Source organism: Heliconius melpomene, chromosome 11, assembly GCF_056956725.1.
Source record: "Heliconius melpomene rosina isolate 202511_hmr_F chromosome 11, ASM5695672v1, whole genome shotgun sequence".
Lineage (NCBI taxonomy): Eukaryota > Metazoa > Arthropoda > Insecta > Lepidoptera > Nymphalidae > Heliconius > Heliconius melpomene.
Genome location: NC_140399.1, coordinates 1,859,130 through 1,886,593, shown reverse-complemented (window position 1 = coordinate 1,886,593; position 27,464 = coordinate 1,859,130). Strand labels below are relative to the sequence as shown.

Here is a 27,464-nt window from a genome sequence, read left to right as displayed (position 1 = left end):
CGGCGGAAAGTGGGGAAAAGAGGGTCTTGGTTTCCTCTGCCTACTCTGCTGCGTGAAGCTGATTTATTTCTCGTTTATCTTTACAGCGCGGCTGGGTTTGCGAGTACGCGCGGAACACTCCCATCACTCAGGCTGTTTTCTTCGTAGGATCTCTGGTCGGTGGAGTATTATTTGGATGGATGGCGGACTACTACGGACGAGTGCCTGCCTTGGTTGGTAAGAATTTATATTATAGAAACTTTAAATTATTTAAATCGTCAAAGAAAGTGGAGATTGTAATGTAGAAAAGGGAAAGCCTTAACACGTGAGATAGGGAATCTCAAAAGTATATTTATTTAAAGAAATATCAGAAAAACATATGTTATTGAAAATCTCGAAGCCAGTCGTGGGCCTTGGTATAGGGGTTGTGGGCACACTGCTACTGTAGGTAAATGCGACAGGTTACGAGCACGATTTCTACTTGAGGAAATGAAATATTTATTATTTTCATCTCCTAGCTCTGGTAAGGAGACAAAGCGAGACGTTGAGTTTAACAACTCAACACACAACACTTGCAGAAAGCGGCGGAAAGTGGGCAATGATGGTGTCTTAATGGGAACGGAGTGGAATTAAAATTAAGTAAATTTTATTTAACAAATGTGTTGTTTATTTAATTTCAGTTGCTAACTTGATGGCATTCGTTGGCGGTGTGGCCAGTATATACACGAAAGGTGTATGGGATTTTGCGATCTGTCGATTTCTGGTCGGCACGTCCTATGATAGCTGTTTTATGATTATGTATATTTTAGGTAAATTTTTTATTTTCTTTTTTCTTTGTTATTTCTTCAATTGGCATGATAATAGACTTTGTTCTATTTTCTGTTATAAAAATGTAAGCAAATATATTCCCACCTTGTAATTTAAATAATAATTTATATTACGTTAATAGCTTTCAGATTTTTATTTAAACCCTCCCCTTACTTATAAACCCTATCTAATTAACAAAAAGAGTACTCAAAATTAATAAAAAAATTCCAGTTCTCGAATACGTGGGTCCAAAATACCGTACATTGGTAGCTAATCTGTCAATCGCGCTGTACTTCGGCGGCGGCTGCCTTATACTGCCCTGGCTCGCACTGTGGATGTCGGACTGGCGGAAATTACTCTGGTTAACCACCTTACCCTTCCTCATCGTACTTGGAGTACCTTTTACTGTACCTGAGAGTGCTAGGTGAGTTAGTTTTTTTATATTGTCTTGTAATGTTTTGGAGTGTGGGCATGTGTGGATTAGGCGGGAGATTTGTAGGAGGTTATTCTCGTTTTTTAGAGTCATGCTGCAGGCAGGCCTGCCCATAAAGCAGGGTAGGCAGAGGCAACCTGGGGACCTAGTGCTCAGACACTCTGTTCCCATTAAGACACTTCCGTAGGCCTCTTTTGTGTTGTTGAGTAGCAGATCGAAACGCCGCACGTTTCCTCGGTACCACTGTACCTCGACTGGCCTCATCTCTTTTTATATTTAAACACCTATTACGTGAAGTAAAAATGTTTACTATTGGGACCTACATATATCTCTTTTATGACTCATAAAAAATATTTTGTTCATTTCAAGATGGCTCTCATCGCGCGGCAGAGTGAACGATGCAGTAAAAGTGTTGAGAAGATTTGAAAAAGTAAACGGAACGAAAATACCTGACGATGTGATGGATGAGTTTATTGTAAGCTTTGTTTTATTATATTGAATGTATCGTGATATATAGGTACCAACATTATGTTCACGGAACCCTTTTTTGTTTTTTACGCTTTCAAATGAAAACTAATCAACCGATTATCATAAAACTTTTTATTACAAGAATATTTAGAAAAATATCCTCTGGCTATATAAAAAGAAATTTAAGCGAGAGAAGCTGCGTATTAAGTAAATAATAGATAAATGTAAATAATAGTTCCCTGCAATAGCTAAAATAATTTCTCCATTCAATTGAATTCCATTAATTATCAATATTTTCAATCTGCACCAGGTATCAGCAAGCCAAACACGTCAAACCAATGAATCAATGAAGGAGGTCTTCACCAGCGCTCCTCTAAGGAAGATGATGATACTCATGGTCCTCGTGTACATGGCCTGTGCGGTCATATTCGACGGCCTCGTCAGAATGTCTGAAGGCCTTGGACTGGACTTCTTCATCACCTTCACACTGACGTCCGCTACGGAGATACCTAGTGTTACGCTGTTGGCGTTTATTTTGGATAAGTATGTGGATTTTTTGTACTCTGGGTTTTGTGGTATATGTAAATACTCTTTCGATTTTCCAAGAAGTGGACAAAGGCGTCTGTAGTACAAGATTTTGCTTGCTGAAGCCTGGTGATTTTTTTCACCTCTTAAGCAATTTAAAAAAAAATACTTATTGCCGGAAACCGGTTATCCTCTTCCTCCTTCATTAGCGGAGAAGAAAATAGTTCTAAAATATAACATTTCTTCTTAGCGAAGATAGAGGTGGTTTTGGCGTCAGCTCAATTACAATATTATATCGTATCATTTAAATTAACTTGTTACTTCTGAAACAGATGGGGTCGACAGGTGCTCACGTGTGGGCCAATGGCTGTGTCTGGATTGTTAATACTTATCGCAACTATCGTACCTAGAGGTAATACTAGCTATGTTTTACTCGTTAACTTTATAATTAGAAAATTAAATGTTTCTTTTTATTTTTACGTGTCTATCATTATAATAATAAAGAATCTATTGACATATTGTACCTACTATATAGGATACTTATTTTTTATGTTAACAGTAACGTTTTGGTTTGAAGACAATGCCATATTAAATATTTAATTTCCCCAAATGGAAGTCGAAACTAGAACCTAATGCGTTTAAAGTCACACTTCGTGGCAATACGTCACGACCACGCCACACCATCAAATCACCATTTTAGAATTATATAAATTATTAATTAAATAAAACATTCCACCAGGTATACCCCAAGTATCACTAGCAATACTCGCCCGTTTCGCAATCAACATGTCGTACAACGCCGCCATACAGTGGTCCGCAGAGCTGTTGCCGACGCCGGTGCGCGCGTCCGGCTCCTCCCTCATACACGTCAGCGGATACGTGGCAACGCTGCTGTCGCCGTTTATTGTTTATTCGGTGGGCATTTTGTTGTAGAGTTTATTGGTTTTTAAATTAGTTTAAGATGTTTTTAAAGATTCTTTGTAGCTCGTTTAAGTTGTAAGTCGTTTAAAAAATGCATCAAGCATAGTTTATTTCGGTTCACGCTATATCATACACATAGCACACATATGCACGTAGCAGCAGCAAAGGCAACCAAGGAATCTAGTGTTAAGACGCTCCCTTTTCATTAAGACACTTCCGTTCTCCTTTTTCCGAATTCTGAAGCATTGCATGTTGAGTGACGGAACTTACAGCCTCGCTTTGTTTTAGTTACCGGAGCGAGGAAATGAAAATATTAAATATTTCATTCCACCGATTGAGAAACTATATAATGATTTTAAATTAATGTAAGTATAATTAATAAATACGGTCGACGAGTCGTGACCGCCGTGAAGTTAGGTTTTCTGAACTTTTGCGCATTGTACACGGGGAAGAAAATAATAAAAATAATTATCAAAGTCTAACTAAGTTTAGAATGGCCATATTTCGTTGATCACACTGTATAACCAAGTAATTTAGAAATGTTGCAAGTAGACTAAATTATAGATTATATTAAATTTTAAAAATTAAATCCATTTCAGGAGCGGTATTGGAAAACCTTGCCACTACTCATTTTAGGGTTGATAGCCTTATTCGCGTGTACCGTAGGAGTATTGCTGCCGGAGACGAATGGAAGGCAAATGCCACAGACTATAGAGGAGGGAGAAAATATCGTGAACAGCCACGTCGTATGCGGGTATAGTTGATAAACTTATTTTTTATTTTGCTTTTTTTGGATTTTTACATTATCTTGCGGAGCTTAACACCACTTACTGTTTTGTTTAACCAGATCAGAAACGATATCCATTGTTTACAAGTAATCTTTTATTTCATTATATTTTTTGAATTTTGATATAATTTCCCAACTTTATTAAAATATATATTCTATTTCTAGAAAACCTGAAGAGGATGAAAAGAATCACGCCGATGAAAAAGAGAAGTCGTTAATTGCTTAACATAAGTTATGATTTATGTAGAAAGGGCCAAATTCAACGTGAACTAAATATCTTATACATATCATAGAATATATGAGATACAAAAATACGTGTGACTAATATAATTGGAAATGTAAGGTTAACTAGGGGTAACTTTGAAAACTTTATATTTCTATTAATTCCCTATACGTACCAAACACAGCATTATTTTGGGCCTTGGCAACATTCATCTATTAGATTAGATACCTAAGGGTACTTATAACGAAAATAATCTAAAGCATGAAGAAAGTTACTAGAATACAGTATCCATATTTTTACCACATATGGAACCTACATAGCTAATTATGAGGAAGGTCTATTTTTGTAGACATTATTAAAATCACCAATCAAACTGGTAAATTAAATTATTTTAATTAAATTATATAATTTTCAATTAAAAAAGAACTTAACCGCTAAATACTACATATAAATATATAATATAAGTTTGTTAGGATCACATATGATAAATAAAGTAATAAACACTGTCTGTGATAAATAAATCAATTTATAAAGTTGTTCTTAGTTTTTAATGTGAATACGATGTAGAAAAGTATAGTTTATTATTATATATAAATATATTATATAATTAATAAGTAACTTGCTAATGTCTGTGTGTAGAAGATATTTCATATTATAGATAAGAATATTTTGCTTCTATTGAACTTCATTTTGGTTTGATATTGTCGTCGTCAGTGCAGGACCTGCAATTATTGGTCAATTTTTTTTTCAACAAACTTAAAATAGTAATTATTTTATGTTAAGGGTTTTTTAATGTCTACTGTAATAAATATATTTTTTTGCATTCCCTCTGTCTAGGCCAATAAGGCCAGAGATTATCAACAAAACTAAATACTGTTCAGTTATATAGGCATTTCTGTAGACATTTTATGGAAAAAACTACAAAAGAAAAAAATTGATATGTTGTTATTCATTAAATAACCTGTATTATTAAAACTCACTGCCAATTTATTTTAATTAAATTTCAATGGCAAATTAATATTCTTAAATTCATATTTTATTTAAATATGTTGTAATGTTGTCTTTTGTAAAATCCACTTAATTTATTTAGTGATAATTCTAAAGTATAGTATAGTATTTTGTTTTTAAGTATTTTATTACTTAATAAATATTTTGTTCTAATTGTATTTTTTTATTTTAGTGCCTATAACATACAATATTTCGAAAATTGGGCACTGTGTGTCTTAACACTAGGTCTCCTCTGCCAACCCTGCTATATAATAATAATAATTAAAATCTTCCCAACTCTGGTTCAGTGACAATTACAAGTAAACAAAAGTAACCAACACACTTACATGTATTAAACAATCACGACTGCTTTATACTAAGATACATCTTGCCGTTAATGTTCTGTTTGTCTGGGTTGATCCTCTTCAGTATCTGCGTCATGGTCTCCACGAGGCGGTCGGAGCTGACACCGGTGCGCTTGGATTTGAACTTGGTGAGCAACTCGGTGGTAGTCATTGGTTTGCGAGCGAGATAACGTCTCACAGCTTCTTCTGTTACGCCGCATTCGCTATAGTAAAAATAAATATAATTTAATTGAAACTTAAGTTGATGTAATCGACATGTGACAGTGTATTTTTATTATATATTGTTGGAGTCGTGGCCGTATTGTTAAAGTCAGTTGTGCAGATTTCGTTCTAGGATTATTCCGTTTTTTCAGCTTCATGCTGTATCCGGCAAGTGGCAGAGTAGGCAGAGAGAACTAGTGTTAATACATCCATTCACCACTTTCCACCGAATTCTGTGGGTAACGGGAGCTGCGGAGCCTTACGCCACGTTTTGTCTCGTTACTAGAGCGAGGAAATGAAAATATGAAATATTTCATTTCCTCGAATGGGAATCGAACTCACAGACCACGACTGGCGATCGATTTAATCGCGTATTGTTTTATTATATAAAGTCGTGGCCGCTATGAAATTAGCGTCATGCAGATTTGATTTTAGGATTTTTTTATTTTTAATTATTTTCCTCCCGTTGTTCACTACACAGTGCTTCAGTTCAGGGTGGCCACCGTTCTTTAACCATACTGTAACTTCACAACACAACCAATGATCCCAACATTAGACTAAACATTGGCCGTGTAACTTCGGTACTCACGTGTAAGAGGCGTCGAGCTTGGGGCGCTTGGCGCCGTGCTGGTGCGCGTTGGCGGCGGCGACAGCGGCGGCTGCGGCCGACGGCACCGGCGTATTGGAGCGCGACGTGTTGGCGCTGCCGCCTAGGGGAGAATAAGTTAAAGTAAAGTACCTACCATTAATTTGTCGAATATATAAAAAGTGTACATTTTTTTATATAGTGAGGATTTTAACCAATGCCCTTTGGAATTCTTATTAAGCTTCGACAAAAATTATTTTATTTTTAAAGTATCTCACACGACTCACACGACTAAGACATTTCCGTTCCCGACTTTTCGCCGTTATGTTAACCAGTGCAATAGTCAGTTGTACTATGACTGAGCCTTATTGTAAAGGAATAGAAAGGTTCTTATAAGCAGTTTCAATAGAAATGGTATATAGGATGGATTCCGTAAAACATAATAACTGAAAAATAGCCAGATAATTTAGCAAACAAGTTACCTAATAATCATAATAATAAAAAAAATCATACCACTTTTGCTGGCACTAGGTGGGTTCTTCCCTTCGGACGTCCCATTTTTACTTTTCTTTGGTTTCTTTGAACTGCTCTCTTGATCTGTGTCTGAATCTGAACTGAATTCACTGCTCGAATCTGTAATTTTAGTATTAGAAAATTGATTTTGTGTATTGAAGTTAAAATAAAAGGCTTGTAGTGGGTTCATATCGCAAATATGTATATTAATATTTGTATTATACCAGATTTGTATATAATATTTGTAATATACAAATATGTACTTAATTATTACTAACGGTTTCAGACAGTGTTGAGAAATTACGTAACATATTTACCACAAACATAGTTGTAAAAATATTTAAAAAATTAAGTCTTACACAAAAAAGTTATTCCCATACTGAAATTTTACCGTTTTTGATATATTGGCTATTCATAAAAAAATCATCTTAGATTTTTTGCCATGTGTACAATAAAATGTTCGACAAAAATTATATGCTTGTTTTTCCAACGATTCCTGATATTTCTTTATTCTCTTCTCATTTCTTCATGCAACATGAAGCCGAGTGAATATTGCACGTGTTTTGTTTATTGGATGACAAAGTTTGAAAATAATAAAAAAAATACAAAATACTAACCTTTCTTAACTTCATCTGGTTTCTTTTTCTTCTTAGTCAACTTGCTGGCTCTCTCCTCCCCTTCCTTAGTAGGTTCATCCTCTTGCTCGGACTCTTGTTTTTGTTCCTGTTCCTCGTCGCTGTCTTCATCTGACGTTAGTAGTTTTCTACAAAAATATTTTAAGATAGATATATAGACATTTTATTTAAGTATACAATAGTAAGAAGTAAAATCATCATCATAGACATGAATCCGTAACTAATTATTGCGTCATTAATGTTCAGTCACACACAATAGTAATGTAATATAATATACTGCATATTATATTAATATCAATAAATTATAATATTTCTAAAATACTGACCTTAATGCATCTTCCTCAGCAACTCCCTTCAACTCTTTGTTAGCTTTTGTCTCATGATCCGATTCACTGTGAGGTAAAAAAGCTATTTAATTTTCATCAAAACATTTTAGTTAAAATAATCAAATATTCAATGAGGTCCGTCATGGCGCAGGGGCTCGAGCATGCCACAGTGAACATGAAAGGTTGTAGGTTAGATATCCACTCGAGAAAATAGATGCATATTACAAAAAAACTCTAATAAATATTTAAAAAATACCTATCAGACGAATCCGATATATAATCCCTCTCCCTTCCTTCTTCATCACCATCGTCACTCTCTTCAAACGCTTCATCTTCTACTTTCTTCTTTTTTTTAGGTGGAGCTCCTAAAAACACACAATTACGTACTAAATAAATAAAATTTCATTAATTTGGAGCCATCGTGGTGCAGTGGCATAAGCGTGTGACTGTAACTGCGAAGGTTGTGGGTTTGATTCCCACCATTCCATCTATGCAAACGAAATAACAAGTCACAATTTTTATTTTTATTTTTTAATTAGTATAAACATATGTATAGTATAAAAATGATGTATACTAAACATGTAACTAACCCTTTTTATTCTTCTTTTTCTTAGAACCTGAATCGCTATCTTCTTTCTCCTTCTCTTTTTCCCCACCTTCCGAATCCGACGATTCATCGTCAGAGTCTATCCACTCATCCATTTCTGATATTTTGAGATCTATAGAAGTAATTGATTAAGAACATATAAAATATGTTGGTTAATAAATATAGGATGTTTTTGTGGATAATTTGTATATAATAATAATTATTAACCTAATGCTAACACAATCCCACTTTCTGTCGAATTCTGGAGGCATTATGGGTTCAGTGGCAGAATTTGACACACAATGCCAGAACAGACACTCTATGTTATATAATTTAAGGACTTAAATTACTAAGCTAAATAAAATTTTCATCTTATATTTACAAACACAATTGAAACATATTGTCTATATTATCGAAAAACTTAAACTCCCTTCACCAACCCCTTTTTTAAATCGAACCCGATACATGCATAGAACATTATCAAACCTTTCTTAGCTTTAGAGTTTTTAGTTTTCTTCTCGTCCGGATCGTCGCCATCGTCAGCCGCGTCGTCGCCGCGCATACGTTTACGGAACATAAGGGAGAAGTAGTTTATTACTTTGTTACGCCTGAAAGGTCAAGATAATTAATATTTTTATTATGTACATTATGCATTCATCACTTTGGTAACTAGGCATGCAAAGCGCGTCGTTAAGCTACGTCACTCAACACACAATGCCTCCAGAATTCAGCAGAAAGTGGGGAATGGAGTGTCTTAACACTAGGTTCCCTCTGGCTTCCCCGCTGTGAGCGGGATACAGCGTGAAGCTGAAAAAAATAGTTCTCTGTATGGCTATCGAATTTCTCCCCTGTATATAAAATAACATGTCATTCTCCTAGCAATAGAGACTTACGATTACTCTCTCTAATTTGCTTAGACACTATTTATTTAACAATAAAACTGACCTTCCAAACTCCTGTTCAGCCTCTTCAGCAGACAGAGCCTTATAACGCTGTATGGGCTGGAAATTGTACCTTTAAAAGAATGATAAAGCTTATTTTTATTGCCATAAAAATAATAAAAAAACCCACAAAATCATTTCATAAACATTAAGACACAACCCGTCAGGTGTACAGTTGCACTCTTGTATCTCAACTTAGCCTCAGAACTGGCCTGCCAGTATTGTAATAGTAACTTATAGAACAAAGAAAAAATTACATAAACCAACCATTCTTGTAAAGGATAGGCATCTATGGCACCATCATCTGCGTGAGTGAAAACATAATATGCTGCATTCTCTGATACTCCTCCTTCACGGATACCTTTAAATCTAAAATATAAGGAAAAAAAAGTTTTAAATTGTCTGTGTATTTCCTAATTCTAAAAATTCTTAAAGCCTTGTACTTCTTGAATATAGTCTCAGAAATTTTATATAATAAACACCAGTAAGTTTAATTCTCATTCAGGGAAATTAATTATTATAATTTTCCTACTGAAGTAAGATAAAATGAGTTAAATCTGAATGACATTTAAAATCTTCCTACATAGATATTAAAAGTTATTATTATTTAATATATATTCTTGTATAATATATATTCTTGTATTAAAAAGAGTTATTTGACATTAAAATGAAAAATAAAGTGCCATACTTTTTCCCAGTCTTTCCGCCAACTTTCAATATCCACGGCTGATCCTCAGGTTTATATTTCCTAGAGATTATACCGAATTTCTTACGACGTGCCTCTTCACGCATGTCACGTCCATACTCTGAGCCTGCGCCAAATCTAAAAGAATTTCAAAAATAAATGTATCAAATTCAGGCAAGGTGAAGTATGGAGTGTTATAACGCTAGATTTTCTCTTTGTATGAAAAAGCATAAAGCTTCTTTTTTAGGGTGATGTACCAATGTACAGGTTTTAAAGTTTTTTGACAATTCATAATGAACTTGAACTTTAGAACCTAATAGATTTAGAACCTAAAAATTTACCTTTAAGCTCTAAATTTTGAAATTGTTAATTATATGAGAAAAAGAAGCAAAACCAAAGCCATTTATTTATACAATAATTATACATACTTAGGCATTTCTTCCTCCACTCCCTTAAACTCCTTAATATTATTTTCTCTTTCCATTTTAACATGAGTCCAGTTGGCAAAATCCACATTGAGTGTAGCATTAAATCTCATCACATGATATTTCTTTTTTACATTTTTTGGTACTCTGATTTTGAACTCTTGGACTGCTCCCGATCCACCCGCTCCCTGTTAGAATGTTAAAGGTTCATTATTTATAATCTATACTAATATTATAAAGCTGAAGGGATTGTTTAGTTGCATGCATTAATTTTAGGAACTAGATTAAGTCAAAAATATATTGTAATAAAATAAAAATAAAAAGAGTTGAATAGTCCATTATTAAAGAATGCCAAAGGCTATATCCTGCTATATCATCCTATATAATTATAAAATGAAAGTGAAAATTGATTATAATATAGATTAGTGGTTTAATGATTCCTATATTTATGTTTCTATAAGGTCATGTGGCATTGACCTTTATTTACAAAGTTTATCCTTAAAACTATAATAACCAAATATTTGTGTTTATTAAACTTAATACAATTTATATTGACGTATTGTAAATTTATTCGGTGCATATCCATTTGATTTCTTCATAATGCATCAAATTTTTAAGATTTTTTAAAAGTTTTGTGTCAAAAGAAAATTTAGACCAAAGGATAAAACCTTTTTAAAACGACATTAGTTTCGTTTGAAGAACATTATAAATTGTATAAAAATAATTAACTTAAATCAACTAAATTCTGAAAGTTAAGTAAGTGAGTTAAGTAAATACTGAAAGTAACATAAACTAACAGGTGCTAAACAATTAAATAAAATAAGTTACGTACGGAGGTTCCTGGCGCTGACATTCTATTCATTTTGGTAGATTTATTATTTAACTATTAATGTAATAATTTATAAATTTTTAATTTATCACATCTCAGTTTTCTGGATTCTATTTAGATTGTAATCTTAATATTTTATGAAAAGATTACATTTGCTTCTGTAATCACCATTGACAAGTGCGAAGTGATTACATTTACACTTACAGTTTGACTTTTGAGTTTACTTTTAGTTCTGCAATTAACTTCATGCTTGGCAAAATTCGTTTAGAAACTTACTTTTCAAAACATTATTATACTATAATTATAATAATATTTAAGTTCGGTATTGTGAATACGGTTTAATAATTTAATTATACTATAAAATCATGCTAAATTATTAATTTAGAATACAGTGCAAAACGGTAATAAAGATTAATAAAATCTTAAGTTTTTTTCATTTAATAAAAGTAAAAAGTAAATAAAAGTACAATCTACGGTGTTTCTAATTTATACGGCTCCGTAATTTAGATTCCATTACGGATACCGTACATACGGTATTCTTTTTCTAATAGTAGTTTACATTTAGACTTTTTAACTTGACACTTCTGAGTCCTGACCTTATTTAGTAAATGTGTTCTGTGGTCCTGACACTCCTGTCAGATCATTGTTTGATTGTTGACAGAAGTCAAAATCACATTTTAAAAACAATACCCTTGTATTGTTTATTTCATTTTTTTTATATTTAGAAGAAATATTCTAAAATGGGTAAAAAGAAGAATAAGAATAAAGTCAGTGGTGCAGTTAAAACTGCTGCCAAAACAGAGAAAAAACTGGCAAATAAACTTAAAAAGGAACTTGCTACTTTGGGAGAGGTTAGTTTATATGGATCCCGGTTATTATTTAGGGGTTCTAATGTAATCAAAAGAAATTACAATTTAAATTTTTATGTGCGTAATGTAATTGTTTAATTTTTTTAATTATTTTTTGTGCTTTTTATAAATATCTACACTTGTTATAGGAAGATATAGCTAAAGTTATAGCAGAAATAGAAAGAGAAGAGGCTAAACGTGCTGCGGCGTCGGAAAAGACCTTAAAAAAGCCACCCACTTCCAGAGCTTATGCGAGTCTCACCCCACATCCTACAAACAATGAACTCATTATGTTTGGTGGAGAGTTCCACAATGGACAAAAGGTAAAAAGTTTATAATTTTAATTAATTAGTATATGAATTATAAAAAAAAATAAATGTTGTGTTGTTCGTGGATCCTAACTGTAGGCAAACATTTCTAATTTAAAACTTTAATATCTTTTTACTATGGGGAAGTAACTTATATCTTTTTTTTTCTCAGCAAATTTTAATAACATTTTAATTTATTTTTAGACTGAAGTATACAATGAACTATTATTCTTCAACCCTGTAAATAATACATGGAGGCAAATTAAGGCACCAGCAGGACCTCCACCAAGGAGTGCCCATCAAGCTGTAGCTACACCAGCTAATAAGTGAGTTTAAAGTGAATTCTCTTGTTCACTTTATATTTTTTAATATAGTAATAGTAATGATTTATTTCCCCTTTTATAGTATCCCACAGTTAGTAGGGTAGGCAGATTCCATTTCCATTCTCTTCCTTTTCATTCCCAAGTTCTCTCCACCTACTCTGCCATGTGCGGGTATAGTGTGAAGTAAAAAAAAAAATTTTGATATCTTAGAAACTGTCTAAGTGCTCTAACCACTGAGCTAAAAATCAGAATGTATTGGTATTGGTGTCTGTCTGTCAACACCATTTATCTTGTGTTTGTGATGAAGGTATCAAGCTGAAATTGATATCAAACATTCAGGTCTATATTCCTTTGGAGCACATAAAAAATAATTTTGTATGAAATTTGCCATGTAATCAAACCTATAGGATACTTCCAGTGGACTTGCAGGAATGAAATTTGGCACGAAATGGAAATATGATGGGCGCAAACTTAAGTTTACTGGTTTTTTTTTCAAGAATTTTATAATTATGTTTATTTTTAAATAGTCCTTGTCTTAAAATAGTTTCTGTTCCATCCATTCCATCATCATTAAAAGAGATAATTGATTATATTTTATAATATTTTTAGAGGTGAGCTGTGGGTGTTTGGTGGTGAATTCATAAGTCCATCAGAAACTCAGTTCTATCATTATAAAGATTTATGGTGTTTTTCTTTAGCAGAAAAGAAATGGGAGAAAGTAAGTGTCAACTTATATAAAATAACTAGAATATGATAGTTCTACTTCAGTTTCAGAAACTTGCTGTTTTTAAAATGTCATTGATCATAATGAACCGAAATAAATTATTTTTATTACAATCTCTTACATATGTATATATTTGTTTTCAGTTTCACACCGTAGCCCGTATAGCATCCAGTGTTACCACTAGGTTCTCTCTGCTTACCTGGGTACAGTGTGAAGCAAAAAAAAAACAGTTTTCATTTTGTCAGTTAATATTTTGCCTGATGCCTTATATATGCTATTTTGTCTTTTTCACTATGTTACATTAATCAACTTCTATAGATTGGAAGAGATTTCTTCTAGACGTAAGTCCACCTTTGTAAATATTTCTTTAATGTCGTTTCTTCCCCTGTATATATTGCAATTAAAATATCTAATATTCTCCTTCCAGGTCATAGCACCAAACGCGCCATCCTCCAGATCAGGACACCGAATGACATTATTAGGTCGTAAATTATTTATTTTCGGAGGTTATTCAGATGATGGCAGGGATTGTAAATATTTTGATGATCTGCACACGTTTTGTTTGGACACGAGGCAGTGGAGTAAACTCGTGATAAGCGGGAGAGGTCCCTGTGCCAGATCGGCGTGTGTTATGCTGCCTTGTGGGAATGATTCGGTATGTACTTTGAAGATGTTTTTTTGTTGTTACTTTTTGGATGTATCTTGTGTTTAGAGAAAATATAAAGTAATATTTTCTTAGATGAGGTTTAAATGAATTTTGAAAATCCTGTTATGGCACTGGGGCATAAGCGTAAAAGTTAATGAAATATTTTAATGTTTCTGGTATCGTTACACCAGCTATATGCGGGATACTGGGTGAAGGCAAAAAATGACGTGACAATTCATTACAAGTCAGATTTTATATGCTTATCTTGGTCACTTAGACACTTTGATTAAAAGTTTTGTAATAAAATCATCTCATGTTAAATATGAGCAAAAAATATTCCAGCTAATAATCTACGGCGGTTTCTCCCGAATACGCGAAGGGAGGACGGAGAAAACACAAACACACACAGATATGTTTAAACTGTCCTTCAAAACCGGGTGGACTTGGCGCGCCCTGTCTGGGGGAAGTACCGCGCGAGCTGGTATAGCGGCTGCCGTGAATGCGCACAGCAATAGGGGATACGTGTTTGGCGGTGTTTGTGTAAGTATGTTAGTAATATGCATGTCCGTATGTACATGTTGGATTATGTTGAAAATTTTTTGTCAAATATTTTAGGATCTTGTGGGTGTATTGCAAAATTGTTTTTGTGTATGATCTTAATGAAGTTTTTAATTTTTTATAAAAAAAACACTTCAAACTTTATTATTCCAAAGGATGTAGAAGAAACAGAAGAAGAGTTAAAAGGAGAAATGAGTGATGAACTTCAAGTTTTAGATTTAGATACAAATCGTTTCCATCCCGTAGTGTTACGAACAAACATAGTACCTACTGTACCTATACAGACAGGGCAAGAGAAGGAGAAAGAAGAGGAAGAGAAAGAGACTGTTACAGGTAAACTGAGGATTTGGTATTCTTTCATGCTTTTCCCCGTATATAGCAGGGTTAATCGCCCTAGAATTCTGTGGAAAGTGGGGAGCAGAAATTTGTTAACGGGAACGAAGTGTCTTAACACTAGGTTACCAGGTTCCCTCTGCATATCCGAATATGTATATATGTATATATGAAGTATAAAAAGTCTCTTATTTTTTTAATAAATATTAATTTATCATTCTATTTGCAGTGGTAACAGATGAAGTATTCACAATGAAGCTCGGCTCCTCACAAGCTTCAGAAGTTCTAGAAAGTTCTGTAAGAATACAACCTAAAGTAGAACGTTCCGGACCAACTCCTAGAATGTCGGCCATGATGACAGTGCAAAGATCTGTTTTATATTTGTATGGGGGTGTGTTGGAGAAAGACGAGAAACAGTTTTATTTGGGCGATATGTATAGCTTAGGTAAGGTCTTTTAACTATTTCTGTATGTTTTTTTCAGTATTTTAGTTTTCCGGATGGAGCCGTCGTGGCGTAGTGGCTCAGCGAGTGACTGTAAATGCGACGGTTGGGGTTCGATTCCCACTGAGCAAAATATATTCAAAATGTTCACGTTTTAAATATTTTTGGTATATACAAAAAGTTGCGCTCGCAGTAACTTAAAATTTCTGTGGAAAATGGGTCGGGTGTGTGCTCTGAGGGACGCTCTAATATTTTTAGGAATTTTCTAACGTTTTGTCGTAACAATGCGGAAAAATAAAAAAAAACTATAATTGAGAAAGGTGATCAGGTTGTAATCTAAAAATGCTTGCTTAATTTCGACCAGAAATTTAAAAATTTTATAGTGAATTAAAAAAATATATTTACAAAAGACTATTTTATATAAATCTTATTTACTTTATAAATAGTTCTATTACCTAAATATATTTTTTACAAATAACCACACTATTTGTATAACTAAAATCTAAATCAATACTTTTATTTTACAGATCTCCACAAACTTAACGAATGGAAGACCATTATAGAGCAGCCGCCACTACCGGACTGGCTCGGCTCTGATTCGGAGTACTCCGGCACCGAGAGCGAGACGGAAGATAGCGACGACAGTGATGAGGAAGAGGAATAGATATATTAATTAAAAAAAACATGAAATCACATATATTGTGTAGTGACAGATATATCCGTAATTCATTATGAATTGAATAATTGAAGTCTTAATTGACAATGTAACAGAGTTGTATACGGAATATTGTAAGTGTACGTATTATAAGGATAATAAATAATTTTTATATAGTTTTTTTTTATTTTGTGTAGTAGGTTGGTTATAGTTATAAAATAAAATTATGCTGCTAGTTGACAGAAATAATTTATTAATCTATGAAAACATATTGCTCTAAGACTTATTTTTCATTCATTCAGAGATATATTAGACATATTTTTCATTCTACATTAATAACATAAACACTGGAAGGGTATACTTTGTAAGTATTGAACAGTGTTTATTTAAGTGATTTTCACGTAAAAGGCGAAGTGGTTATACTACTTATACTAATATACTAAAATCAAATCAGCTTCACGCCGCATCGCGCACACAGCAGGTTAGCGGAACTCAACGCTGCCTGTTACCATGGAGAGGAAGAATAAAATGTTAAATATTTCATTTCCTCGACTGGGAATCGAACCTAAAACCTGTCACATATACAGTTTCGAACGTTTGTGCCCCTGTGCTAAGATTGGCCTCAAAATATCTAATAAATAATAAAATAAAATGAATATTTTTTTTATTTCTAATAAAATAGGATTTAAAAATAAAACACAAAGTTACACCATCTGTTTATTTACAACGCCATACATGGTAGAGTCTACACGTGTATATAAATACTCCTTTAAACCTACACTTTATTCATTCGTTATACATTCAGTTTTTAACAATTTTTATTTTATTCTAATAAAGAAGAATCAAATATTTATTTAGACCTAAATTTAAGTGTCCAGATAGTTTTGTATGTTATATTTTTTTAAATTTGATTATCTAATCGTTAATATTAAATTACGTGGTTTTTTATATAATTAAAGACAAAATGGAACAGAATGCAGAATTTTTATTTATAATATTGTAAATTGATATTATGATATATGTATTAACATAATATACACGTATATGTAAATCTTTGCTATTTGAAATTAAACAGTATCAATTTCATTCTGGTAGTATATGAATTTATTAAAGCATTCCAATTTATAATTTTTGAGACAGATAATTTTTGACAGTATATTTTATACATCACACTTTTACTTCAAAATTGTCAAAATGTACTAAAATTTATTATAAATTATGATTAAAAATTACAATTAATTATTTAATCAAAACGACTTATGTTGATAAATAAGACAATGTAGGGGTAAGTATTCTTCATTATTGACGATATCGAAATAAAAATATGGAAAAATGTCTTACTATAATATATTTATGAAATAAAAACAAAATGAAATATATTTGATTCTAATGTATTCCCCCTAAATTCCCATACAATTCCAATTTAAGATGTTTTTCTTGCAAGCTGTCATAATTTTTTATTTCTAAGGTCCCCACCCATAGTGCCTTTCAATCAACGGCAGTTGTCTGTACCCTGTTAATTATCTGTACAAAATCTAATATTGACTAACTTTTTAAAACATTTAAAATGTTAATTATATATTTACAGAGTAATTTAAAACGTATAGGTTACAATTATTATTAATTACGTATAAAAATAGCTAACTGTCGATATTAAATATGCAAAAGCTAAACAACTTTTGGAATAACTCTTATTCAATTACATTTTAAACTATTAAGTTTTTTTTATTTCAGAGGGTATTTTGTAAAGTAAAATCATATTTTTAAGGAAAAGTAATTTAAAATTTAAATAATTAATTTTACTGCTGGTTTTATATTATAGATGAACATTTTCAAAGTCAGTGCAAGTGATTCAAGAAGCAAGAAGTGAGAGAGCTTACAATTTATTCTATTTTCTTTTTGGTCCCAAAACTTGCACATTACGTTTATATTTAATCTATATTCTGTGATATGTGTCACAAGAAACAGCCAAAGCGAAATCAAAATAAAAACCTATTCAATTATAAACTTTTTAATTTTAACTTTTAATGACAGATGACATTTTATGTAAAATAAAAAAAAATCTATTGCGATTTTATTAGATAAACAAATTACGTATAATATAAATATTTGTGCGTTTAATAATAATAAAAGGACTAATTATGGCATGTAAGAAAGTTTACTTAGGACTATATAAATATATCGTGGAAAGCTTATTGCCACATACAAAAAAAAATAAGAAAAAAGGACAACAAAAAGCGTATCCACGATATTCTTTCTATCTATACACTGGGTTCACAATTAAAAAAAATAAAAAACAATAATATTCGCAATGTATAAAAAATAATGCAAACATAGCAAAGTAAAGCTGAAGCTCACGTTTAAGCAAAAAGATTAAACAATAAACAATTGCAGTAATAAAAATAAAAAATACAATAGTAGTAAACCAAAAATTCACTATGTCAGTCGATTAAAAAAAAATTACAAATAGATAAGATTTTAATTTTGAATTCAATTTCAAACAAATTTGACAAGAAGCGTCAAAGTGACATTTACAAATAAAAACAGAATATCCAAAGCAAATCAGTCTTAACTTACGCTTACGTGTAACTAAATATATTTACACTTTAAATATTTTTTGTTCCGAAGCTATAATATTTACAAATTAGTACAACTGACAGACAGACATCTTAGAACATATTATATAGCATATTACATACAAAGTTGAAATATTCGCTATCTAAATCATAATTTACAAGTTATATTTACAATTAATAAATACAAAATTTGGCTGTGATTATCTAAACTGCGACCTAATGGGTAAAATATATATGTGGTCGCCATTACGTTGTCATTTATCTGTAATTTAATATCAATAAAGCTTTAAATATCGTTAGTCATTAACAATAACTACTTTTTTAAAAATAAATTCATTTAAATACTTATTAATTTATAATATTTCGTTATTTTTAAGTTTATCATGAAAATATATTGAAAAATCATATAAATAACAGTGTAAATAAAATAAAAAAAATCATAGCGGTGCATAAAATTACAGATAAACAATACCAAAATAAAGGCGTCTTATAAAGAAATAAAAGTAAAAAATCAGTTATTGTCGACCAAAATGAAGTTATTTAGACATTTAGCGCACTCGAGAATCGAACCCACAGTCATATCACAGGACTCGCTCTCTTTATTGACTAGGCAGTGACGTCACGGCAGATGGAAATTATGGTAATAAATTAATCAGTAATTTAATTTAAATTATCTGTAGACAATATAATTAAAAGTAGACAGTGTTACTGTGTTGAAAAATTATATTATGTAATAAATTACTTACGAGTACAATGACGAGTACTTAAAGACGGGTCGTGTTACTGTGTTGATAATAAAAAAAAATACCAAAATTGAAACATAAATAACACGACCATTAATGCACGATCAATTACTTAATCACATGTGAGGGTATTCAATTAAAGGTGGGCAGTATTGCCATGTCGTTAAAAATGGTAAATAAACGAAAAAATATCCACACATAAGGAAACACGACCCACCTATAACAATCGATTTTACAATTAGATTAAATATCTGTACATCGTTCAATTAAGAATAAACTGGGTTGCCATTTAAAAACAAAAAAAAACCACACAACAAAACACGACCTACCTTCAATTCTCGACTATACAAAATATATTTTAAAGTACTATTATTAATAAAAAAACACGTGACGTCATGTCAAAATGGCAAATTAAAAAAGATCGGTGACGATAGTACCGAACCAAGCGCACACAACCGGTAAGGCGTACGTAAATAATGCCTTTTGTAGGGACGGTTGATCGGCGGACGCGGCTACCGGCTGTTCTGAGGGGATAGCCGGTTCAGATACGTTGTCGGGTATCTCGATAGGCTGTTCAGGTTGTGGTATTTCATCGACTGGCTCGATTATTTTTGGTACTGGTATTTCGAATTTGGGTTGTATTGGTATTTCTGATTGTCTCGTTGTTGTTTCTGGTGTGGTGGCGTCGAAGCGGCCATCGCCTGAGCCTGGAGGAAATTTAAATGATAAATTATTGTAATTTTGTTTAATTTATTGTTTAAGTTTAATAGGATTTGTTTATTGTTTAATTGTTAGTTTATTTAATTATTTGCTATGCTAGAAACTAAAACTATCTTTTGGAAACTTATCAACTATTGGAAATGTGAGATTAAGAACGTTCAAGTATAATAAGTATAATTATTTTTTGTTGAATCTTATGTTAAGACACACTGTTTCTTCTGGAGGTGTTGCGTATTGAGTGGCGGTACTCAACGACTGACAAAAACTGTAAATATTTCGTTTCTTGAAGCGGGAATCGAACCCACAACGTATAGCGCGCCCCCCTGCGCCACGACTGGCCTTATAATATTGTTCTTCATTTTAATAGGATTATAAGGACATGTGTCGCTTTAATAAAAAAACAATACAGACATTATAACGAATTATGACCTTATTTGACCTTAATTTTAACTACCACCCAAAAGAAAATATATAAAAATAAAATTACTAGTATAAATAAAATTTGCAGGTAAAAAAGGCGTTTACCTTCATTATAATCATTGTCTGGGTTCCTATCCTCGTCATCTGTGGGTAAATCGTAGTTATCGTATGACTCGTCTCCGGAACCCGAGCCTGAGCCGTTTTCGATGAATTCGTTTTGTGCTGCCGCTGCTGCTTGGAGGTCTTCAGCTGGTGAAATGGATAGGATAAAATTTTGAGTAATCATTATCACGTGTTCTTTCACTGTACTTCAATCCCATGGTATGCATACTTTAATTTAGAGGGGTATGATTTTAACGTCTGTAACGCGGGTGGATGCTTCACGCGGACCTTGCTATATGCATACAATATGCAGCTAAAGTAATTTTTTTTTTTAACTTTTTTTCCATCCCACATGTAGCAGGGTAGGCAGAGGGAGTCTAGCGTTAAGACACTCCACACATTTCGCTGAATTCTGAGGAAATCCGTGTTGAGTTGCAGAAATTAACGGCGCGCTTTTGCCCCGACACCAGAAAGAAGAGCATTTCTTCGAGCACCAGAACATTTCTTCGAGTGGGAGAACTCGATCGAACTCGCAACCCGACGGGTTTCTACTAATAGTGTAACTATTAGTGCAAATACTTACCTTGTAGGTAGAATGACAATATATGCAAATAAGCTGACAATGGTAGATAAAAAAAGAGTTGAGGATCGACCAGACCAGAGACCATCCACATGTCGTTGGGGAGATCTATATCCAAGAGTGACTTAAAAACAGGGTGATGCTGATGATGAAGAATACTCACGGGTATCCTTCCACTGTACTTCAACTCCGTTGTAGGCGTCCTTCAGTTTTGCTGTGTACGATCTTAGTGCTTCTAGCGCAGGTGTTGGGGAGGGGGGCACAAACGAGCGTACTTCAGGATTGGAAGCTAACGCGGGGGTACCGTCTCCGGCAGCTATTGATGTGTAACTGGAACGAAGGAAATCGAAATCACAACCGAAGTATTTACAGTCAAATACTGTGCCGCTGCGCTATAATGGTGATTGACGATGACGGTTTTGCAAATAAGTAGGCATTAATTCATATTCATTTCTTAACCATCTAATCGGTCAACAATAATTTTACCAAATCTAAGTGTTTCTCTATTTTGTTTTTTTTAATAATTTTGTTTTGTTGTTTTTTTTTATGCAAATGTTCAACTTCTATATTCTTTGTATTAAGTAATTTAAAAAATGTTGTTTATTTATGTGCATGTAGTGTTTGCTTTCAACCGACTATGCATAAGTGCAAGACTTTCGCGTAATATGAATAACATGTAATAATCGCGTAATTAAAGTGAATATATTCATTGAATATTATGAAAATCAATTTATTACTCTAAATAACTTAGTGACCACCAGACGGTATCCAAGAGGCGGAGGTTCAAATCCCGCTACACAAAAATATTTATATGTCTTCCAAAAGCACTTCACTCACCTAGCAACATGCGATCCATTGAAGCAAGGTGCGCTCGTAACACTAGTGGAGGCGCAGAGCACCGCGGGCAGATGAAGCCAGTAGCGTCTGGACGCTCGGATCCGGGATCGAGTCTCACGTACTAGCCTTTCTAATGCTGGGCCGGATTCGCCGCCTGGTGAAAAGAAAGGTTTTATTATTTAATAATTTTGTGTGGAAATTTTACAGAATCATTTGTAATTCTAAGTATAAATGTAAAAGTATTTTATCTATCATATTGAGCACTCTTTATAATAAAGAGTAAATGTTTGTTGAAGGCGTCTTAGTGAAGTGCTAACAACAAAGTTTGTAACAGGCGAAATTTAATCAATTAATTGGCTTAATTGGATAAAGCAATTGAAGATGTTATCTGATAAATAAAGGTGTTCGTCCTGTACGTGCCTATTGTTGTTCAAATAGAATACACAATTTCATAATCATTAGCATTTTTAAATATTAATAAAATGTTATACATAAAACATGTAAGTACAAATTAAAAAACATAATTTAGTTCAAATCATAAAGATTGTCTTACCATAACCTTCTTCAGCTTTAATTGGCTTCTTCTTCTTCGATCCTCTCTTCCCATCAAATTCGTACGATTTGAAATCAATCTCTGCACCACCAGGTGCGGGCTCGGGGTCAGCATCACGTTTCCTCCTTTCGTGTTCTTCATATTCGTCCAGTTTAATCTGACCCCTCATATATTGTAGGAACCTTTCCCTGAGTTTGGACTGTTCAGCCAGTTCTTCCGTTGCTTTTCTAATACCATCTGGGGTTTTTAGACCTATGAGCAACGGGTCGTCGTTGACGAGGCTCTCGAAGGAGGCCTCGATTTCGAAGTCGTCGACATCATTGGACTTGTGGTTCCAATCGAAGTCTGGTATGGATCTGGCGAAACGTCGACTTCTGTCTGGCGCGAAGAATGGCCCGGTACTGCCACCTCCGCCCAAAACTGGTTTACCGCAACCAGAGAAGATTTTCTGCGAGATCTCCTGGTTGCGCTCTTGGAAGCTCATTATGGCTTCTGAGATTTTTATGTCTATGGGCTCTACTACCATCGCTATGTTGAATGGACCGAGTAAGCGATCTGCCACTTTTTCCACGGCATCTAGAATTGAAAACATATACATGTTATACAAATAAAGAATACAAATATATTTATAAGTTTAAAAATGAGCATTTTTTAAGTTGCCGCTAATCTAGATAAAAATTATAACATATGCATAATGAAATTGGTTTGGAATTTAATGATAGTGATTGACTTACCAACATAAGCGTCCCATTGCTCGCCCAAATCAGCGTGAGCAGGCAGGCAGCCCTTTATAACGTTGTGGCAGTATCGACTGCAAGAGGGCTGTTGCTGGCCTGAACAGGTGCCGCAGTAGCGGAGACGAGCCCACGCTGTCACACACTCTTGTGTTACGCCCACCTAGAAAAAGTATCATTTAATTAATAATAATTAATAAGAGTTAATAGAATAGTGATTTAAATTAATGTCTTATATAAATACGTAGGTAAAGAAAATTCTAGTTGGGAAGTTATATAGTGACCACAAGGTTTATGCTTCGCCACCTAGCACTAGAATAGAAAATAAACTATTTACAAATAATAAAAAATCTTCTTATATTTTTATGGATAAATCAACAAAGTGTATTGTTTTTAACATTTTAAAGTGTTATTTCACACTTAGAAAAAGTGATTCCTAAATACGTAAGGGTACTGATACGTTATTCAAACTATCAAAATTTAATTACACTACACTACCTATATATTTTATATGTTTTAAAGAGCACACTTAAAAAAGCGTTATTTTTAAAAGAAATTAACGTCATAAAATAACTAGTAAATATCTGTTTACTTAATTAACTAAATATATTGAAGTATATGCATCTTGATGTAACATTATCAAGGCAAACATACCAATAGCGGCCAATTACTTGCATCTTATCGATATCGGTGTGGCCCTTAGCGGAGTGCTTCCTCATTAATAGATAAGGATACGAGGCGGTTAAATTCTTCGATGGATATTTAATTTTCAACAAGAAAATTAAGTTTTATAGGATTTTTATAGAATTTATATGTAAATTGTCAAACAGCTACGATGGAAATATTTGATGATTATAAAACTGTGTATGAAGGATATGGGGGGGGTCTGGGATTTTTTATAGGTGCTTTATTTGTTTATTTAGCTTAACGTTTTGGTGAGGATCGAACTTAGAACCGTCGCATTTAGACGCGTCTTTACACCACATTAACCTCATTGCATACATCTAACATGAACAAGCAGTTCATTTGTACTAGGAATACGTTTTGTTTAAACTACATTTTACTTATCTTAAAGCTTTTAATATATATATACCTATATATATATTTAGGTCAGATGTATAATATGTTTACAAATATGTTGTGCCCGTACACCAATACGGTTTCAAACAAGTGTTACATCATAAAGAAATTTCCATTTTTTTATTTTATTATACAATTTTTGAGACATTGAGTATTGAGTAGAACTCACCGCTGCACTTTGTCACCAAAACGGAGCAGTGTAAAAAATTCGTCCCAAACGAGAATCGAATCCACAACTACCCATAAACTATTATTAGTTTTCTGCATCCCCAAAGCCTCGCGCAAACAAAGATGATATTTGATTTAGCAATTAAACCAAGAATGTTGCATGAAGATAAACAATCTGCACATCTTAGTGGCAACGACACGAGTCGCCTTGACGCGGTCTTCAGGGTTCACATTAAGTACGTAATTGCTGGTCGGCATTCCTATAGCCTTACATAAAACGGAATGTGGACGGACGGACGGACGGTTATGGTTTTTACAATGCTTTTTCTTGGACAAAGGAAATATATGACTGATGATGACTGACGACTGACATGGAGAAAAGCTTGGATATTACTTTGTAAGGATGGAAATTATTATGTGGATTGGTGTTAGTCACCAGATATTTTTGTCACTTTTAGTTTTTATGTTTTGCACTTTATGCAGAATATACAAGTAACACAGAAGTCTAATGAGAAACAAGCTAGATCCCGAATCCCCCGAATTCTGCTCATCCACAGCCACTGCCACAAATATTGCTCATCTGTGCCAGGATGGCAATCTCCAATTAAACCTAAATACATATACGTAAACAGTATCAAATTATTATCAACAACAATCTATTCCCAGCAATGACATCACCACCAAACGTGGTTGCCAAACTAATAATCCCACAAAACGATTCGATCCTCCTTGTTGATATGCAAATAAATTTGAATTATAATATTAATTGCGAGTAATATGTCATCTGGCGCCAAATGAGATCAACGGACGCGTGACTCAGACGTCTCACACTAAAACACTACTTGGCTTGAATTTTGATACGTTTGTAATAAATTCAACGCCGAAATTCCTTGCAAATTTGCATACTTTGTACCTACTTACTATATCTTGAGACAATAGTCAAGAGATCTATATGGTATAGCCATGGTTCCTTGCCCATAGCGGCAGAAATTTAATATGCATGGATATTTCTGATCAGTCTGGAGGTCAGTAGGCAAATCGTCTGTCTTAATGTTCGCCTTTTAAGGTAATGATTGACGTAACCGAATGTTAATGTCTCGTTTTATTTCAATTTGGGTTTATGTTTTTGAGTTTATGCTCTTTACTATATTTTACCGGCGGCTTCGCCCTATAATATTTAAAAATGTTTTTTAAATATTCCTATTTTCCACGCTCACGTAACACAAAGCGCTATATTGAGTCTCGCCCAATCTATACGTAATGTCTCGAATCCGGGAAGAAAGAGAAGGAAGTGTCTAAACACTAGGTTCCCTAAGCCTACCCTACTATAAGTAGGATACAATATCCATTATTCATATATAAATGATACACACCTGCATCATATTCTTAACGACTTCAGCGCCAGCTCGCAGCGCTTTGTGGAAGGTGCGAGTAGCCACGAAGGCCCGCCGCAGTTGCACCGACAGCTTGGAGGGCACGTCCTCGAACGGCTTGATGTCCCTCATATGTTCACTCACACATTTTAGATATCTGGAAATGGATAGAGATTATTAGGTAACATTTAAACAGCTGTGACTTATGGATTTTAAGCATAGATTGCTGTTGTCTTCAATTTTTTTTGGTAAAATATTGTACCTTATATTAAAAATGAAAATAAATAATATTTTGATTAGTATTCATACATAAAAATCTATACCAGTACCATTCCTATAAAGCTTTAAGCACAAAACTCTACTTCCTCATCCATTTACACCACAATCCATACAAAACAGGATCCAAATAAGCCTTCTGAGAAACAAACAGTCATTCCTATAGGAAATTATGGCTTAGCTTAATAGAATAATTCCAGTAACTGTGCAATCAACGGAAGAAACAATTTCTGCGTCGAAACATTGGTATTCAGAAACGACGTGTGGACATGCATGTAATAGTAATAGATTCGATATAGATAGGTTATTTATTGTATATTGTAAATGGATTATTTAAAGAGGATTTGTTTGAATATATTTTGCATACAAAGTTAAAAGGTATAGTAATAATGTTTTATAAATTCAAATTCAAATTCAAAATATTCTTTATTCAAATAGGCAATTATTATAAGCACTTTTGAATCGTCGAATGAACATATGAACAAAAAGCTACCACCGGTTCGGAAGGCAGTTCTGCTGAGAAGAGCCGGCAAGAAACTCAACAGGTGCTCTTTTCAAAATCAATGGTACAATCTATTACATTAGCTGGCAGCTATCCTGCATAGCATTCAATAGACATTAATTCCATACATGTTTATCCTCTATGTTAGTACAAAAGGAGGGATTGATGGCGAAATCACATTAAGATTATAGTAATTCCCCTCCAATGAGGGGCATTCATTATAACGTAAATTTTCACAGCACTGTGCGACGAGTGCTTTGCCTAGGTTAGTCTTTCCGTTGAAAACAAAAGTGCCAACTTTTTTTTCAAAACAGCACATTTTTTATATCAAAATGCTAAATAAAATAAAATAAATAACAATTTTCTGACAAATTTGCCAAATACAAGAAAAGCCACCATCACGACCACGTAAGCTAATAATGACACACGCATATAATAAATCTGAACTCAGTACAAAATAAATTAAATTAAGACATTATAGTGCTGAGCAAATGCTATAATATCGTTTGATGTGCGCGCGGTCTTGCACTCAATGGTTTATAGCAACAACGACATAATTGATAGCTTCTAAAAGTAAATATTCCTCGTATGTTTTCTTTTGTTTCAACCACAAATGTGTTATTTATAATTTTAATCTCAGTTTCAGAAATTACTTTCCTCAAGTGGGAATTGAACCCACAATCGTCGTGTACAGTCAGACACTGCCACTGCACCACGATGGCTTTCAATTTGAAATTTATA

At 33.3% G+C, this 27,464-nt stretch overlaps 4 protein-coding genes across 6 annotated transcripts in view; 2 read left to right on the top strand and 2 right to left on the bottom strand.

The window, feature by feature from the left end:
- The window catches only part of LOC146534271 (carcinine transporter-like), a 30,779-nt gene extending 25,475 nt beyond the window's left edge, over positions 1-5,304 (top strand). For all 3 annotated transcript variants that reach the window (XM_085192677.1, XM_085192679.1, XM_085192676.1), the window contains exons 4-12: positions 87-216; positions 660-788; positions 1,018-1,210; positions 1,589-1,694; positions 1,998-2,230; positions 2,545-2,624; positions 2,952-3,127; positions 3,733-3,887; positions 4,086-5,304. In XM_085192677.1, the coding sequence (XP_085048803.1) occupies positions 87-216; positions 660-788; positions 1,018-1,210; positions 1,589-1,694; positions 1,998-2,230; positions 2,545-2,624; positions 2,952-3,127; positions 3,733-3,887; positions 4,086-4,146 (1,263 nt within the window). In that variant the 3' untranslated portion in view covers positions 4,147-5,304. The remainder of the gene's footprint in view (positions 1-86; positions 217-659; positions 789-1,017; positions 1,211-1,588; positions 1,695-1,997; positions 2,231-2,544; positions 2,625-2,951; positions 3,128-3,732; positions 3,888-4,085) is intronic.
- TfIIFalpha (transcription factor IIFalpha) lies at positions 4,512-11,433 on the bottom strand. Its single transcript, XM_085192680.1, has 14 exons — positions 11,226-11,433; positions 10,397-10,581; positions 9,972-10,106; positions 9,551-9,652; positions 9,288-9,356; positions 8,829-8,950; positions 8,347-8,475; positions 8,013-8,121; positions 7,757-7,822; positions 7,413-7,558; positions 6,796-6,915; positions 6,286-6,406; positions 5,478-5,698; positions 4,512-4,865 (listed from the first exon to the last, which is right to left on the bottom strand). Exons 1-13 carry the CDS (start codon positions 11,253-11,255, stop codon positions 5,491-5,493), a joined length of 1,542 nt encoding a protein of 513 aa, XP_085048806.1. The 5' UTR covers positions 11,256-11,433; the 3' UTR covers positions 4,512-4,865; positions 5,478-5,490.
- A 432-nt stretch (positions 11,434-11,865) lies between these two features.
- LOC146534269 (kelch domain-containing protein 4) lies at positions 11,866-16,235 on the top strand. Its single transcript, XM_085192786.1, has 9 exons — positions 11,866-12,073; positions 12,220-12,393; positions 12,583-12,704; positions 13,311-13,419; positions 13,853-14,080; positions 14,414-14,611; positions 14,785-14,962; positions 15,192-15,407; positions 15,932-16,235. The coding sequence occupies exons 1-9, from the start codon at positions 11,963-11,965 to the stop codon at positions 16,066-16,068; spliced, it is 1,473 nt and encodes a 490-aa protein (XP_085048912.1). The 5' UTR covers positions 11,866-11,962; the 3' UTR covers positions 16,069-16,235.
- Positions 16,236-16,763: 528 nt separating this feature from the next.
- Positions 16,764-27,464, bottom strand: part of dlp (glypican dally-like) — an 83,064-nt gene continuing 72,363 nt past the window's right edge. Inside the window, exons 5-11 of the mRNA XM_085192784.1 lie at positions 25,946-26,102; positions 23,325-23,487; positions 22,591-23,166; positions 22,038-22,191; positions 21,364-21,530; positions 20,624-20,767; positions 16,764-20,085 (exon numbers count right to left, since the gene is read on the bottom strand). Of these exons, the coding sequence (XP_085048910.1) occupies positions 19,790-20,085; positions 20,624-20,767; positions 21,364-21,530; positions 22,038-22,191; positions 22,591-23,166; positions 23,325-23,487; positions 25,946-26,102 (1,657 nt within the window). The 3' untranslated portion in view covers positions 16,764-19,789. The remainder of the gene's footprint in view (positions 20,086-20,623; positions 20,768-21,363; positions 21,531-22,037; positions 22,192-22,590; positions 23,167-23,324; positions 23,488-25,945; positions 26,103-27,464) is intronic.